Genomic DNA, 18,390 nt, shown 5'->3' on the forward strand with positions numbered 1-18,390 from the left:
TTCCAGGCCCGTATCCCTTTGTCTTTAAGCCCTGGAGGAGTCGACCCTACTCTGGCAAAAAACATTTAGCATGTCCCTTCCTCTCTCTGAGTACTGCTACCCGTCCTATATCCCAAGGCTACTGAATGCATATTTTAAACTTTACAGAAAATACCATGTTATTTATTTACATGTTACATATTTTAAACTTTACAGAAAATACCATGTTATTTAGTATTTTACCATTTTTAGGGTGGGGCATTGGAATGTGTTCCTATCTCTCCTATATTTTTTCTAACCAATGTTTTCTCTAATTTTTAAACCCTTTCATGGAAGCTTTTTGTATTTTAGGTGCTGTCATTCAGAGTCCACAGGATGGATGAATGGATATAAAAATGAACAAACATGGCCGGGCGTTGTGGCTCACGCCTGTAATCCCAGCACTTTGGGAGGCCGAGGCGGGTGGATCACGAGGTCAGAAGATCAAGCCCATCCTGGCTAACACGGTGAAACCCCGTCTCTACTAAAAAAATACAAAAAATTAGCCGGGCTTGGTGGCGGGCGCCTGTTGTCCCAGCTACTCGGGAGGCTGAGGCAGGAGAACGGCGTGAACCCGGGAGGCAGAGCTTGCAGTGAGCTGAGATCCGGTCACTGCACTCCAGCCTGGGCGACAGAGCGAGACTCCGTCTCAAAAAAAAAAAAAAAATGAACAAACATGTGACACAACACTGCATGATTTACTGGCAATGACTTTCTGATCAAGCCTGAAGTGGGTTGTAGCCTCTTTATTTACTTTTTATTTGACACATAGCACAGAGAGATTTAAACTATCTCTTATTGGCCTTTTCCCTGCATCTTAGCTTGGTTTCTGTCAGTGTTTCCCAGCATTGAGAAATCAGAACTAATCTGTCATATTAGACCTAAACTTTAAGAGAAAAGGACTTTGGGCCTTATATCTGCATTCCTTCAATGCATTCCTTCAATGGAGGTGACACTGCTTATTTCTATATTTCCAGTCATCTCTCAATGAAAGGGAACATGCAGGCTGGCTGTCCTTTAGAGAGCACCCCACAGTTTTGAGGAGCTCTGCAGCTCTGCTCACCCTTTCTGCATCACAGCAGATCCAAAAGGTGAAAAAAAAAGGAGGGGGTTGCGGTGTTAGCATCCTTGCTCCCCCCACCAGCACCACACAGCTGTTCAGAGGTTTAGTCTTCAAAAGCCTCTTAATTATCATGCAAACTCTCCGTGTCTTTAAAAAAAATACACACAGTATACATGAGAACGCTGAGCAAAAAAGATGAAGAATAGGCTGATAATTATTAGGCACATGTTATATGGTGCATATTCTTTGCCCACAGAAATATCTGGTAGGATGTACAGAAAGTATTGGTGAAATATTTCTACTTACAAATTGAGGAGAGATGGGGTAAACCCAGGTCAACGCAAACATTTTTGAAATTAGAATTTTACTTTATTTTTTTTTTCTGTCAAAAGTTATCAATTCCAGAATGAGAGAAACCCCAGTATTTTACAATTTACACATTACTTACGTGGGACCTGCTCGCTGGGTATCCCTGAGGGGGCACCAAAGAGCTATTTCTTTCTTTCTGTAGAGCACAGGAGTGTAAGAAATTCCAGCTGCCTGTTTCTGGGCTATTTAAAACCCAGTAACTTCTACAGACTTCCTGGGATCAACCCAGCTCACAGGGAGCTGGGGAATCTGTATTACATTATCAGTTATTGTTTTTGGTCAAATCTAAGAACAAACATATGAAGAAGCAGAGCATGCAGCCCTAGTTCAGGAGGTTCAAGCAACATTATCAGATTCTTGTTGAGAAACAAACGGTTGTTACTGCGCCACCGCATACTGCAGACAATTCCTAGATATCGAGAGAGGTCTAAGCGAGCAACAGAGAATATAATACTAGCTGCTGGACTGGGACTCCCGGGCTCACTATGTTGCAGCTACAGATTCTCAGAATGCCATTTAAACTTCCTGAGTTTATCTGAGAAGTAAGCCAAGGGTATAGGTGATGAGGCAGCATTTACTGGTATCGTTAGTCCCCCTTTATCCACAGTTCTGCTTTCCATGGTGTCAGTTACCCATAGTCAACCACAGTCTGAAAATATGAAATAGAAAATTCCAGAAATGAACAACTCATAAATTTAAAATTGCACGTTGTTCTGAGTAGCATGATGAAATCTCGTGCTTTCCGCTCCATCTCACCCTTGAATCATCCCTTTGTCCAGCACATCCAGGCCGTATACATCGCCCACCAGTTAGTCACTCAGTAGCTGTCTGGGTTATCAGATTGTTGCAGTATCACAGCGCGGTGTTCAAGTACCTCCTATTTTACTTACTAATGTAAAAGTGCAAGAGTAGTAATGCTGGTATATTGTTATAATTGTTCTATGTTATTATTAACTATTGTCAATCTCATTAACCATTTATAAATTAAACTTTATCATAAGCATGTATATATAGAAAAAAACATAGTAAATATAGGGCTCAGTACTACGCAGTTTGAGGCATCCAAAGGGGGTATTAGAATGTACCCCCTACAGATAAGGGGGGGCTGCTGTACAGGCAAGGGGGTCCATAAACCACACCCCCCAGCACACAGCTAACAGAGCATATGTTTATTGGGACACATGCTCTTGAAAGAGACACCACAATGATAATACCATCCATAATCCAGACCAATCCATTGGTCATATTTTTATAAGACATCACTATTCCATAGTACTGCTTCTAATTGGGATAACAATTATCCACTCACATGACTTACCTTCTCAAAGTCTCGAAGAGCCTGGGTCTGTACCTGAGGAGGTTTCTCAAATGCTCTCAAGGAATATGTCTGCACAAAGGGGACCTTTTCGCCACTTCTCCAGATCTGTGACTGCACTGGAGGGCCTCGATCTTTAGTGTCACTAAGAAAAGCTGTCAGTGAAACAGAACAACAACAAAAAAGGTTTATATAATAATGGCACTAGGATCATTCTGACTGGCACATTTCAGCAGAATTCAGTTTCTGCAAAATACAAACTCAATCTAGGCCACATAGAAAAAGTTTACATAAAGCAGCCTGTGGTAGATCATATTAATAGCCATCCCCAGTGAATCAAACTAGTTTGTGTCCATATGCCTTTGCAATGTGATACTCCTGCCATCAAGAAATGAAGCCTATTTCCCCAGCTCTTGAATCTGGGTTGGCAAAGTGGCTTGCCTTGACTGGCAGAATATGATAAAAGTGCTACTGTATGAGTTCCAGAGACTAGCTTTGAGAGGCCTTGCATTTCTGCTCTTGCCTTATTAGCATCCCAAGACAACCATGCTGTGAAGAAGTCAGTCTACCCCACCGGAGAAGGAAAGGCTGTTCAGGGAAGTGAAGATGCCCCAGCTGACAGTCACCACCTGCCAGACATGTCAGCAAGGCTGTCTGAGATCTTAAGTACCAGTCAAGCCATCAGAATGTTGCAGCCAGTTGAGTGATCCCAAGTGAGACCAGCAGTGACAATGCCCAGTTTGCCAAAACAGAATTGTGAGAAATAATAAATCATTGTTGTTTTAAGCCAGGTGCGGGCAGACTTTTTCTTAAAGGACCAGACAGTGTTATAGGCTTGTGGGTCATATCATCTCTGTCACAGGTACTCAACTCTACACTGTAGCACGGGGCAGACACGGACCATCTGTAAATCAATGAGTGTGACTGTGTGGCTATAAATCTTTACTTATAAAAACTGGCTGTTGGTCCATGGGCTGTATGTAGTTTGCTGTTGGTCCATGGGCTGTAGTTTGCTGCTGACCCCTGTTTTAAGTCACTAAGTTTTGGGATGGTTTGTCACATAACAAAAGCTAACCAAAACAGTCTAAAGGAAAGAACCAAGCTACTAGCAAACTCTATCTACAAATATCTCTACAGAGAATTTTTCAGGTTACTATTTAGTAATAGTAACAATTGTAACAACCAACATATTTAAAGGGCATTACATATTACAAAATAGTTTCACGTGAATTATTTCATTTATGAAATCGCTGCAATGAGTGAAATAGACATAAGTGATTATTAAATCCATTTTACTGATGAATAAGTAAAGGTTCAGAAAGTTTGCTTGTCCAAGATCACATTGCTAAAAAGTGGCAGAACCAATCCCATATTTTCTCCATCTGTCTTTCTTAGCAGTATGCTACTACTGTGTTACTTTAGCAATTAAAGGGATTGCAACAGGTCTGAGAGTGGGGAAAACAGGTAAAGAGTCAGAGATTCAATCACTCCATTAACCAATGGAAGCATTGCTTTGGGAGAACCTAGTGGAGTCTAAGCTGTAATTAACCCTATGCTTGCTTTTGAAAAGTAACGTTGTTAAAGAATGAGAAATCAGAGCCTCTGTCAAACAAAGTACACAGAGGACTCCATGTTGGGGCAGGGTTGGAGTTACAGACTCAGGTAGAAAACATAGAAAGCTACATTACTTTCTTGGCTGACGGAAGGAAATAATGAACCTTTACTATGGAACTACTTTTTAAATAAGAAAGAAGACAATCATGGCAAAGCATTAAGCTCTACAGACAGTGTCAGGGCAAGTAAGCAAAACAGGTACAGGGTGACTGCCTTGCTGAGGAAAAGTTAACTAGACACTTGGGCAAAGGAGATCCAAGGCAGTAAGAGGTAAAATGCCATTGCATGCTTTTCTTCCTATCTCTTTTTCTTTCTCTTTTTCTTTCTCTCTTTCTCACTCTCTCCCTTCCTTCCTTCTTTTCTTCCTTTCTCTTTCTTTTTTCTTTCTCTTTCCCTCCTACCTCTCTGCCGGCCTCCTTCCTTCCCTCCCCTCCCTCCACTTCCCTCCCTCCCTCCCTCCCTCCCTCCCTCCCTCCCTTCCTTCCTTCCTTCCTTCCTTCCTTCCTTCCTTCCTTCCTTCCTTCCTTCCTTCCCTCCCTCCTTCCCTCCTCTCTCCCTCCTTCCCTGCCTTCTTTCCTTCATTCTGCCAACTTGCCAGAAGGAGCCCAAGAAAAAGCACCCAGATGCTTCAGTCAACTTCTTAGAATTCTTTTTTTTTTATGTTCAGAAAAGATGGAAATTCATTTCTGCTAAAGAGAAAGAAAAAATTTGAAGACAGGGTGAAGGTGAACAGGCCCATTATAAGAAAGAAACAAAAATCTATATTCTCTCTGCAAGGAAATGAGAGAGAGAAAGAGAAAGAGAGAGAGAGAGAGAAAAGAAGTCCCAGGATTCTAATGTACCAAAGGGATCTCCTTTTTCTTGTTTTGTTCTGAAAATTGCCCCAGAAGAGCACAGGAGAACATCTTGGCTAATTCATTGGTGATGTTGTAAGGAAACTGAGAGAAATGAAAGAAATGAAGAATTACTGCTGCAGATAATATACAGCCTTGAGGAAAGAAAGGCTTTTAAGATCATAGATATAAAGGCTATTGCTGTATTCTGGGATAAAAGAAAGTCTGATGCAGGGAAAACGGAAGTTGGAAAAACTGGAAAAAGAAAAAAGAAGAAAGAAAAAAGGACTGGAAAGACATTGATGAATAGAAAGATGAAAAGGGTGAAGAAAAAATGATGATAGTCAATGGGGTGATTTTAAAAGAGGCTTTTGTTTTGTTTTGTTTTTTAAATTTGTTTTTTTTTGTGTGTGTGTATGAGTTTGTTTTTGCCTAAAAGTATTTAACTCCCCATTACACCACTGATTTCAAAGAAAAAAACTGAATTGTAAGATCATATCATTTGTTTTTAAACTGAACACTGTACACTGTCTTTTATTTTTGCAAAATTAATGTAGTATCCAGTGTGTCTTTAGATAACCCTGTCCTTAATGATATTTTCAATAGCCACTAACCTTGCCTGGTACTGTGTGGGGGTTTAAACTAGAACAGAAATTTAAAGCAGGCTTTATTGGTGCATAGCACAAATCAATTATATATATATGGAGATATTATTTTTTTTGCTCAATTGTTTTTCATGCAGCTTACCCAATATAATTGTTCTGTTAGTTGCATACTACTCTGCGATAGCAAATAATAAAATAATTATGATGATATTGCACCTGTTTTGGTGATATTCTGAATGTTTCTAAGTAAATGCAAAATTTTTAATTAAAAGTAATTAGAGGCTGGGCATGGTGGCTAACACCTGTAATCCCAGTATTTTGGGAGGTTGAGTCAGGCGGATCATTTGAGGTCAGGAGTTCAAGACCAGCCTGACCAACATGGTGAAACCCCATCTCTACCAAAACTATAAAAATTAGCCAGGTGTGGTGGCAGGCGCATGTAATCCCAGCTACTCCGGAGGCTGAGGCAGGAGAATTGCTTGAAGCTGGGAGGCAGAGGTTGCAGTGAGCCAAGATGGCACCACAGTACTCCAGCCTGGGTGACAGAGCAAGACTCTGTCTCAAAAATAAATAAATAAATAAATAAATGTAAATAGAAAAAATGATTTCTTCCACATTTAGGTGAAATTAAATATACTACTAAGGGGAAGATAATTTGATAAGACAGAATAACAATACTTTATAGTTAGATTGGTGGATATGATAGAAAGAGCAATGCCTTGAGGCTTAGATTTGAATCCTGACGACTTGCTAATTGTGGGAATTTAGGCAAATCTCTTAATTTTGCTGATATATTGCCTCTGTAAAAACAGGGATAATAATATCTGCTTTAGAGAGCTGTTATATGGATTAAATAAAATAATAAATAAAAGCACCTTGCCACATGTCTTATATGTAGTAAGCATTTTATCCATTCCCCTCACATTTTTGCCCTAGTCCTTCAATTTTTGCCTCAAAATGTAGAATATTGACATTTAAAATGTTGAGCATAGTAACCCTTGGAATTTGTGGATTTAACACACAATTTCAAATACTAATTTTAAGTGACTCTGAAATTCTTAACTTATTCAAATTAAAAACTTTTTTCCAAATTGTGCATATAAGCAATCTGTGCTTCCAGGCTGTTACAAAAAAGGCAAAGAACTTAGCAAGGAAGTAAAACCCTCAGGTTGAGAACAAGTTTTATGAAAAATAGACCCCAAAAGAATGTTATCTTCTCTTTGGTTTTGCAATTCAAGTAGATCTCTGTCTAATGTTAGCGCACTAATAATTGTGCTCTTGTTAGGAATACATTAATAGTACAATAGGTAAGATACTGAGTGCTTATTCCTTGACAACCTCTGTACTAAAAGCTTTTCTCCATCTCACGTATGAGATTAACATTATTATTATACCCATTTTATTTATTTATTTATCTATTTATGTTTTATTTTTTGAGACTGAGTCTGCTCTATCACCCAGGCTGGAGTGCAGTGCCACGATCTCGGCTCACTGCAACCTCTGCCTCCCGGATTCAAGAGATTCTCCAGCCTCAGCCTCCTGTGTAGCTGGGATTACAGGCATGGGCCACCATGTCCAGCTAATTTTTGTATTTTTGGTGGAGACAGGGTTTCACCATGTTGGCTAGCCTGGTCTTGAACTCCTGATCTCAGGTGATACGTCCACCTCAGCCTCCCAAAGTGCTGGGATTACATGCTTGAGCCACTGTGCCCGGCCTATTATACACATTTTAATGGTGTATTAAGATAGAGCTTTCATTTTAGTAACATAATTTATTTTAATCATTGTACAAGTGAGTTTAGCCTTGCAATTACAGAATCATTAAAAGTATGAAGAATTCACATAAGTATCTGTAATGATTTACTGTACTGTGCTGCTTCTCAGTACATAGAATTATATCTAGCTTATAATTCTCAGTGTGAAATTGCTACAGTAGTATGTGCAAATTTGGAAATGCACAAAAGTTTGAAGATATTGCCATGATGAATCTAAAGAGGCCATAATTCAAGAGAATTATGATCAATAGAAAACCAAGAATTGGCCAAGTGCCAATTTCTCCCACACACTTTGGAAAGCTGAAGTGGGTGTATTGCTTGAGGTCAGACATTCAAAACCAGCCTGAGCAGCATAGCAAGACTCCCATCTCTAAAAAAAAAAATTAAAAATTAGGCATATGTCTGTAGTCCCAGCTACTCAGGAGGCTGAGGTGGAAGGACAGCTTGACCCCAGGAGTTTGAGGCTGCAGTGAGCTATGATCACACCACTGCACTACATCCATAGTAAGAGAGTGAGACCCTGTCTCAAAAGAAAAACAAATGAATAAATAAAAGAAACAAAGAATTTAACAAGGCAAGGCCCATAGCATCCTTACCTGCTGTGTGACTTGTTCTGGGTACCATCTCCCCATCATCCTCTGCAAAATAATCTCTGTGGAGAGAAACACATCATTAATGAATGAGATACTACCCCACAAGGCTCCCAATCCCAGGGATCGAGGAGAAGACACCTACCTATTTGTTGTTTCTATTTATCTCTCTGCAAGTATTTACTAAGCTTCTATTATGTATCAGGGACAGTGTCAAGTGCTGGCGATACAAAGGCAAACACCACAGAAGAGTTCCTGTTCTCAATAAGTACATGAGAGCCAGCCTTTAAATAATTTCACAAGTATTAGCTACTATTGTAGTAAATGTTGTGAAGGAAAATGCAGAGGGAACTTAACTAGCACAGGGACTCAGAGAAACTCAGGGAAAGGAACGTTTAAATGTAGATGGGAGGATGTCAACCAGGTGTAGAATGGGAGACTGGGAGTGGGAGAGTGTTCCACCATGAAAGAACAGCAAAGGCCCCGAGTCAGAAAGGACTCTGGCCTGTTAGAGGAACAAAGAAAGCTAACGTTGCAACCAAGCCATGCAGGACCTGTGGTATGGGGTAAGGCTACTGAGTCTAGTGTGAAAAGCTATGGGAAGTCAATGAAGGATTTTAAATGAAGGAAAGAGTGGTAATGATCAGATTTATATTTTAGATAGGTCATTCTAGCTGCATTCTGGCTCTACACAGTGAGACTGTGGAGGGGCAAAAATGGATGGTGAGAGTCTATATTCCAAATAGGAAGTTGTGATGGTTTAACGAAGGGGAAATTTTAAAAATTCAAGATATGTTTAGAAAGTAGAATTGACACAGAAACCTTGAAAAACAGACAAAGTTTATGAGTGGAAATGTTAATAACACCATGATTCAGTAGTAAGAGGTGTGTCTGTTCATCATAGTAAATATTTACCACCATCCCTAGCAGAGAGGGGACAGTATCTCAAAATGTATTCAACAAATACTTGTCAAGCCCATGCTATGTTTTTAGGCACTGTTGTAAGCTCCACAAATGCAGCAGTGAGCAAAACAGACAAAAATACCTGCACTCATGGAATGTTTACAGTAAGGGGAGACGAATAAATAAATTGTATAGTAGCGCTTGGAAACAAATGCTATTAAAAAAAGTAAAGTGAGGAATGTGGATAGGGAGAGCTGGAGGTAGGAGGAGGTAGAGGGGATTGCAATTTTCAGTAGACAAGGCTGCTCTATGAAGCCATAAGGATAGGCATGGAGGTCTCTAGGGAAAGAGTCTTCTAAGCAGAGAACATAAAATGCAAAGGCCCATAAGAGGGAGCATACTAGTTAGTGGCTGGGCGCAGTGAGCACGTGGTGAGTAGTAGGAGGCGAGGTCAGGGAAGTAATGGGAGGACTGGGCAGAGGGCACAGACTGTTTGAAGCCTTTCAGGACACAGGGAGGCATTTAGCCACTAGAGTCTTGTGAATCAAAAAGAAAGACGGACTCAGTGACTAATGTTTTAAAGGGCGGCCAGCTACTGTCTTGACAACTGACTGTCTAATGGGGAAGTCAGAAACAGATTATTGCAATGGCCCTACAGAAAGATGCTTTCAATAGATAGCTTATTCTTTAAACTCTTGAGGGCTCCCAAGAATTCTGTAAACAGAGATTTAAAGGACTTCTCTCTCTCTCTCTCTCTTTTTTTTTTTGAGACAGAGTTTTTCTCTTGTTGCCCAGGCTGGAGTGCAATGGCACGATCTCGGCTCACCACAACCTCCGCCTCCCAGGTTCAAGCAATTCTCCTGCCTCAGCTTCCCCAGTAGCTGGGATTACAGGCGCCTGTCACCATGCCTGGCAAATTTTGTATTTTTAGTAGAGATGGGGTTTCTCCTTATTGGTCAGGCTGGTCTCAAACTCCTGTCCTCAGATGATCCGCCAGCCTCGGCCTCCCAAAGTACAGAGATTACAGGAGTGAGCCACCACGCCCAGCCTGCAGGACTCCTCTTTTTAAAAGCCAGAAGATATTCACAGGGAGGCAGAGGAGGATCTGGCATTTGCTTGGAAATTGGTGGTTTTTTCTTCCCTGCCTCAGGGCTGGATCTTGGCAGAAATCTTCACTTAGTTAAGTCCCAGATGGACATGAAAATACCAGACAGGGCACATTGGGCTGCACATGCCACCTGACAATTATTTCATATCTAAAAGTAGATCACCAGCTTGTGATCCTTCCAGGCCCCCTGCCTCTTTCCCTTCTCCTCCTTAAAAGCTTTCCCTGAGAGTAAACAATGCCAAAGAGGAAGGTACTACATACACACTCCCCTCTGTGGAGGTAAAATAGAAGGATGTCAAAACTATCAACCAGAACAATGTCTTAAAAAAATTTGTGGGGAAAAAATTTATACTTAGCTGCTGCTATTCACTGAGCATTTCTGCCTAGTCCACAGACAAAGGTGGCTGCATCTGCTGTCAGGAGCAAGGTCAACCCTCAGGCCAAATTCAGCCCATCCGACATGCTTTATTCAGCCCACACAAGTTTGACCCATTTCTAACTGCTCTTGGGAAATGACTGGGTCTACCAACACTGTGCCTGCCTTCCCACACAGGGGGATAACTTGCCCCCTTTACACAGGACAGGGATGTGTTTTCCAGTTTGCCACAGTTCCTGCCACTCCCTGTCCTTGTCGTCCCTCATTCACTTAATTATGATACTTGTCTGGCATCTTGCAGGCTTCTGATGCTGTTACCCCAGTACAGACCAAGTGCAGACAGAATTTCATTTCTGCTTTCTTAAGACTCAGTCTTGAGAAACCCATTGGCTTCAACACACAATTAATTAATTTGTGGTGACAAGCTACTATACTGGCTTGTATGTCACTTTCACCTCTCTGGGTATTAGTTTTCTCTAATATTTATAAAAGAAGGACATGAATTTCTAAGGTTCCTTGCAGTAATTATGCAATTCTATTCTAATAGATGCTTAAACATAAAACCCATTTTAATACTGTCCAAGGATCCAGGGTACCTTCCAGACATGATCTCACTCAATCTTCTCTGCTCTGTAGATTACTCATGATAGGTCAAGAGCAAGCTACAACATAGCAATACATATCAGCCCTACCAGACACCTCACCCTTCCCGCTTCACCCACATCCACTCTGAGCACACTGCCTGCCCGATATGAATCAATAACTGGAAGGATAGAGAGGTCACTTTAGATGGGTACTGAGTTAATAAGCATACTCTCAGTGTCTCAGGAGATTTTTAAGAAATCACTTTAGCTCTATTAACAGCTCAAGTTCCCTCTCTTATTGCCAGAGAAAGGGGCTCACTCAGCTGCTCCACAAGTTAGAAAGGAATCTGATGCTCCCCAAGGGAAGGGGGTCAGAGTGAAGAAACACAGTATATATACCCTGTGGTCTCGGTACTCAGAATCTATTGAGGGAAGCAGGAGTATGACTCAGAGAGATAATTATTAGAAAAATTAGATTTAACAGAGATTTCAGAACATAAATAAGATAGCAATTAATTTTGTCCTGATGGGGAGTGGGCTGGGGCAAGGTTGTGGCGGGGGGAGTCTAGGAAATTTACAGAAAACAGAGAACACCGAATCTAGGTCTTAAAGAATGGGCGTCAATATACAAGGAAACATAACAAAGACCCAATGACAAGAAGATGAACGATGTGTTCAGGGGGCTTTCATTTTGTTTTCCCCTTCACAACAGCCCCCTCCATCTTCCTGCCCCCAGCCTGAGGAGCCCTAAACTGCCTCCTAGGACATCTTCCAACTTCCTATTTACCTTTCCCCCACCTCAAGCCTTCCTGCCCGAGCGCTCACCCTCAGGTGGAAATATGAAGGAAAGCCAAGGGTGAAACTGTTTCTTCATTTGCACCTCCCTCCTCAAACAGTATAGCTTAGAAGCCCCCAAAATTATTTAAAATAATGTCAGCAAGAAAGGGGTTAAGATTTACATCACTGTGCAAATACCCATAGAAACAAACTAGAAAAGAACCCAGAGAAGTGAAAAGGCCGCAAGTTTAGAATGGTAGAAAATACACTGAGCATCCTCCCCCTTTTTTTCTTTTTACTATTTTTCCCAAAAGGCTAATTCTTATTTTTAAAAAGCTGAATAGTGTATTTTTAGTTAATTTACATTATTCTTCCTAATTAATGACCTTGATAAAAGAAGAACTCTGGAAATGATTCGGTTCGGCGTGGCCTCTCAAACAGTGAGGGGCATGTGGCATGACAGCAAGACTGCTGAAGTTTGCTCTTCCTTGGGGTCCTCACAGGAGTAGGCATTGAACCAAACACAGATTCTGTTCCAATTCCCATATTCTTGGAGCTCATTTAACATGAGTTGCTGGTTTCTGTTTCAAATTGAATAAATCTTTCAAATGTTCCAAGATCCACTTTTCCTATTTTTAATTTACAGCTATATTCAACTATGGCAAACACAAAAGGGTCAGAATGAGAGGAACTGTGGCCTATTTTTTGATATGTGAAGCTCTGGCCCTGACAATTTATAAATGGTAAGATTCCAGAAATAGTGTCAACTTAAAAACAAAGATATCTACAGTTAATTTCTGGACTGCTGGTGCATAATTTTACAATTCTAGAGGTTTTCTTGCGCTGGAATTTTCCTCAATACTAATCTTGTATTAAATGAACATACTATTATTAATATTATTATTTTGGTTTTTTTTTGTTTTTTGCTCATCGCCCAGGCTGGAGTGCAGTGGCCTGATCTCGGCTCATTGCAAGCTCCGCCTCCCGGGTTCACGCCATTCTCCTCCCTCAGCCTGCCCAGTAGCTGGGACTACAGGTGCCTGCCACCACGCCCGGCTAGTTTTTGTATTTTTTTTTTTTTTTTTAGTAGAGACTGGGTTTCGCTGTGTTAGCCAAGATGGTCTCGATCTCCTGATCTTGTGATCCGCCCACCTCGGCCTCCCCAAGTTCTGGGATTACAGGTGTGAGCCACTGCACCCGGCCTAAATGAACATATTATTATCATGGACAACCATCACCACTCCACCAATGCTGCCTCTGAAATTTACTGAATGCCTGATACTTTTCTAGGCATCAGTTCATTCAGTCGTCATAGAATCGTGTGAAGTAGGTACTGTTATCCCTGTTTACAGATGAGGATCAACAAGGGACTTGGAAGGATAAAGTAATTTGCCCAAGATCGCACAGCTAGTTAGTGTCAGAGCCTGAACTTGAAAGCTATATCTATTTGACTCCAAACTTTTACTCTTCCCAATACGCCCTATTTCTAACCACACATTTACTGGGAACCTCCTTTGTACCTGTGTTGACTCCAGGGAACTGACCCCTGAGAAGCTGAGGCGAAAGGAAGGGTGGACTGTTTGCTCTACTAATGAGATGGAATTTTTGTCTCAAACCCTGACACAAATTTTTTCTTTGACTATCAACTTATCCCTGATGGGCACAGCTTACACTTGAGTATTTGAGTACTGGTGTAACAGATGTCATGTAACAAAATAATTAAAATCCCAAAAGGGAAGTGGCTAGTGTGACTTTTTATATAGGTCCTATCGTGCAAAGTGAGTCATCCATCATTTTATACTTCTCTATCTCTAACCCACTTTTTTCAGAATATTTACACCTTTCTCCAGCCCCTCCTGTGATAACACTTGGCATTGTCCCTACCTGAGGGAATAAACTGCAAGACAGGAAAGGTGGTGCAAACAGAAACAATTAAAGTGGAAAAGGCATTAGTGAACAAGCTCTGAGACTTCTCAGACTTTTTTTTTTTTTCTCTTGCCAAGGAGAGACACTGGATATATTTTCTGTGTTCCAAATGTTGCCAAATACCCTCCCACAATGTGGCACCAGAATTGCAAAAACACATATTCAGATGCAAATAGGGTAAAAGGCCCAGATGCAGAACGTTAAGACTATTATATAATACAGTGAGATTACCATTTTTTCTCATCTCCAGACCTATCATTATAACCTCTGCAAATGAGGATGCTTAATTGGCAAAGCCCCCAGAGCAGAGAGAGCATCACGGTGAGCCTCCTTCTGCATGCTGACTAAGTGTGGGCTGACTTGGCACTGATCCAGAAACATCCACTTTATTCCAGTACAGGCTGCAATTACACCCTTCACTCAAAGTCTATTCACTGACAGTGACCATCACTCTGAGAGGCTGTTTTCTGGAGTGCTAAGACCCCAATAGCTACAGTGAGCTACAAAATCATTGTGCATCCACAACAACTTCTTTAAGCTTTAGGATCTTTGTTTTGTTTTGGTTTTGGTCCTGCACTAAGTCTTCATCCTAAAGAAAATAAGGAAACTAACATTACTTTCTTGATGCTATTCATCAAGGTTCAGAGAAACCCCTTAATAAGTAAGTAATTATTTTTCTTCACTTTGCCTTCTGAGGTCATCACATATCCAAATATCTAATAAATTTTCATCTACCTCCCCCGCATCAGCCAAGACACAGATATCACTCTTTCAAAAGAGACATGAAAATAACCTGCTTTGGATTCAGTCACATCACCCAGGGATGGTGTATGGTCTCTCCACCCACCTCTGAAACTTACATTTTGCATTTTGCTTTTGGTCCTGGCAATGCACCCTGCAATCCTGTTTTCATTAACAACTAATATCCACAAGGCACTGGAGTATATTGCAGTTGGCTCAATCTTTCTAGACCCCTAGACTGAATGCTAAGAAACAGGTGATTTTTTTCCCCTTTCCACCTTTTATATTCACATAATATTTGTTTTTTTTTCTTTACAATGTCTATTTTTAATGATTTTAAAAGAATTACATGACTCTTGTAGAAATTTTGGGAAATGGAAAAGTGTACAGAGAAAAATAAAAATAATTTTTAAAATCCTACCACCTAAAGGCAACATTGATAAAGATTTTTATGTATTTACTTTAGTTGTTCTTCAGTTTATTTGCCTGTGTGAATTCTGCAAATAGAAATAATATTGAACATACAGTTTTTCATCTTGTTTTTATTTACACTACGGAAATCAAAGGTTGTGAGGAATACATTTTTAGAGGAAGAGAGTCAGGGAAGGAGGAGCAGGGGAAAGAGGCAGGTGGGAGGAGGAGAATTTCTCAGCAGCGTTATAGATCTGTTGAGGATTAGTAAGAATGAATCTAGAGTCTTTCTTCTCAGTATGGTTTTTTTTTTGTTTTGTTTTTTGTTTTTTTTTTGAGACGGAGTCTCGCTGTGTCGCCCAGGCTGGAGTGCAGTGGCCGGATCTCAGCTCACTGCAAGCTCCGCCTCCCGGGTTTTTACGCCATTCTCCTGCCTCAGCCTCCCGAGTAGCCGGGACTACAGGCGCCCGCCACCTCGCCCGGCTAGTTTTTCGTATTTTTTAGTAGAGACGGGGTTTCACCGTGTTACCCAGGATGGTCTCGAACTCCTGACCTCGTGATCCGCCCGTCTCGGCCTCCCAAAGTGCTGGGATTACAGGCTTGAGCCACCGCGCCCGGCCCTCAGTATGGTTTTATAGCATACTAAAACAACACTCATAGAATCCTCTAGGATTTTAAAATAAAATTGACTAAGGGTTACCAAAAGGGGAGATTGTTAAGGCAGTGAGAGATTCTAAAGCAGCGTTGAGAACATGATTCAAAGAGCTGACACTGACGTCTAGGTTCAGTATGGAGGTGAATAAAGAGCAGATGGCTTGGAAGATACAGAGAGTTGAGGAACTGGAATACATGACGAGATAAACAACATTCAGAAAGAATGAGGAAGTGGGGGACTTGACCTGTGGTCAAAAAGTATAATTTCAGCATTAGAGATCCTAAGGGTGGAAAATCTGGAAGAAAGATGAGCTACAAAAGATGGCTGTGCTTATAGCATACTGAAGTGAATTTGAGTTAAGGCACTGTCAGGTCAAGGTATAACCATGAAATATGTGCATGCCTAGTGACCCCTCTAGAATGTCAGTCTCTGGAAGGGAGGGTTTTTAGATCATTCACTGTCATCTGTCCAGCATTAAAGAAGTCTAGATCATAGGAATTTGATGCATATTTCTTTCTTTCTTTCTTTCTTTCTTTCTTTCTTTCTTTCTTTCTTTCTTTCTTTCTTTCTTTCTTTCTTTCTTTCTTCTTTCTTTCTTTCTCTCTCTCTCTCTCTCTCTTTCTTTCTTTCTTTGCTTCTTTCTTTCTTTTTTCTTTTTTGTTTCTTTTCCCATAAGTGAGGAAACAAGATGCATATTTCTTAAACAATGATAAATACAATCTGAATGTATAGTGGCATCAAGCTTTGATAACCTGCTGTATCCATTCTACAATAAAGAGACACCCACCAAACAGACATTCCCATCAGCCTTTTGGGGAATGTTCTCTGGAAAGTTCTTAATAGATGACCTTCTAAGTGCTAGAAACAATGTTAGATGCTGTAGACTTACTATTCTGCCGATAAACTTGGAGTAAGGAAAATATCAAGTTAAACAACCAGCTACATGCTACAACAGAGTAGGCAGAGCATGTTCTGGCTACAGAAAACACCCAGACCTAGGTTCTAAAAATAATTCCAAAAGGAGGTACTTCTGAATCTAACCTCTGAAGGGTACACAAAGTTATCCCAGCAAAGGCAAGGCTACATGTGTAGGTGGGAACAACTGGCCTATTAAGGCCCACTCATAATAATTTTAGCTCAGGGTGAATTAAGTCACAATGACTCTACAACTGGCTCCCTGGGTCTGCTGGCAATAATGCTGCTCCTGTGGTGCCAATAACCTGAAAATCTCCAAGTAATACAAGAAAGTAATACAAATAAAACCTCCAGATAATACACAGAGAAACCTAAAACCAACTAAATTCCAAACTTTACATGTTGTCATTTGGTAGACACAAATGTGAACTTCTTCCTGCGATAAAAACCTGTGTTGACTTAGGTTAAAAGCAGCATATAAAGGATGTTCCCCATAATCCCCTAACCAAACATGGCATCTATTTTCTCTTTCCTTGTAATAGACATCCTAATAGGTATACATAGTTTTGATGTAATTTACATCTACCTTTTACTTTCTTATGTTAAAATTTTCTGTTTATTATCATTTCAGGAAACATTTCAGGATAGTAATAGAGATTAACAGCAACAGTGAAGCATTTTACCCTACAGAAGGGTAAAAGTTGGAAATGGAGCTATTGATTCACCTGGGTTTGTCACTTTATGTCAGTGTGCCTCAGTTTCCCTCTTTACAATACAGGGATTCAGGTCTTAAAAAAGAGATTTAAATTGAATGAAATATCCTTCTTATGAGACTATAACTTTAAGAAATTTGCAATGTACTTTCGAGACCTGGAAATGTTGACATAATTATTCTACTTCTGAACATCTATGATTCAAAAAATAACGCTGTGGAAGAAGATGCTTTATGCACCTAGATATTTATCAAGCACTATTTGTAATAGTTAAAAATTGGAAATCTACATGCTTTGGGATAGGGTAATGATTTAAAGATATTGTAAATCCACAGCATGTTATTCTACATTATGAATTATAATATACCACATTATGAAATGGAAAATAAATTCATTCTTAAATTATGTGAAATGATAGAAATTATTCAATTCTCTTTGTCAGTCAATGCTTTCTTTTCCTTTTTTTTTTTTTTTTCTGACAGAGTCTTGCTCTGTCACGCAGGCTGGAGTGCACTGGCATGATCTCGGCTCACTGCAACCTCTGCCACCTGGATTCAAGCGATTCTCACGCCTCGGCCTCCCAAGTAGCTGGGATTACAGGCACCCCCCACTATGCCCACTAATTTTTGTATTTTTAATAGAGATGGAGATTCAATATGTTGGCCAGGCTGGTCTCGAACTCCTGACCTCAAGTGATCCTCCCACCTTGGCCTCTCAAAATGCTGGGATTACAGGTGAGAGCCACCGCACCAGGCCAGTCAATGCTTTCTATATGTCAGAAGTTGTTTCTTTACACCGTTTCCACCATGACCACGATAAGAAGACACTAGCTGCAAGTTACCTCTTCCCTCACAGGCCTTGGAAAAAACAAGAAAGAAAGACATTTCTGTGGGATGTAACAAGCAGAAAAGGACTGAAGATAATGAGACAGATTAAGAAAAGATGAATCACAGGCTGTGAAAGTGCTATGAAAATAAAACATTATTATTATACAATTTATTATAAATAGTCTACGACTAATTTAGCACTTTAGCCATAAGGGTTCAGAAAAAAGAAATTCAGATCATGTTTGTCTTGCTGGCCACAGAACTCAGAGAAT

The 18,390-nt window shown here is 40.4% G+C and overlaps 1 protein-coding gene across 24 annotated transcripts in view; it reads right to left on the reverse strand.

Moving 5' to 3' along the window:
- LOC106996441 (myomegalin) overlaps nucleotides 1-18,390 on the reverse strand; it is a 219,802-nt gene that overhangs the window by 162,614 nt on the left and 38,798 nt on the right. For all 24 annotated transcript variants that reach the window (XR_013398911.1, XR_013398909.1, XR_013398910.1 and 21 more), the window contains exons 2-3: nucleotides 8,189-8,244; nucleotides 2,769-2,920 (exon numbers count right to left, since the gene is read on the reverse strand). Coding sequence is in view for 21 of the 24 variants with exons in the window: in XM_028847190.2 (XP_028703023.2) it covers nucleotides 2,769-2,920; nucleotides 8,189-8,244 (208 nt within the window). In the remaining 3 variants the exon portion in view is untranslated. The remainder of the gene's footprint in view (nucleotides 1-2,768; nucleotides 2,921-8,188; nucleotides 8,245-18,390) is intronic.

This window comes from Macaca mulatta, chromosome 1 (genome assembly GCF_049350105.2).
Source record: "Macaca mulatta isolate MMU2019108-1 chromosome 1, T2T-MMU8v2.0, whole genome shotgun sequence".
Classification (NCBI taxonomy): domain Eukaryota; kingdom Metazoa; phylum Chordata; class Mammalia; order Primates; family Cercopithecidae; genus Macaca; species Macaca mulatta.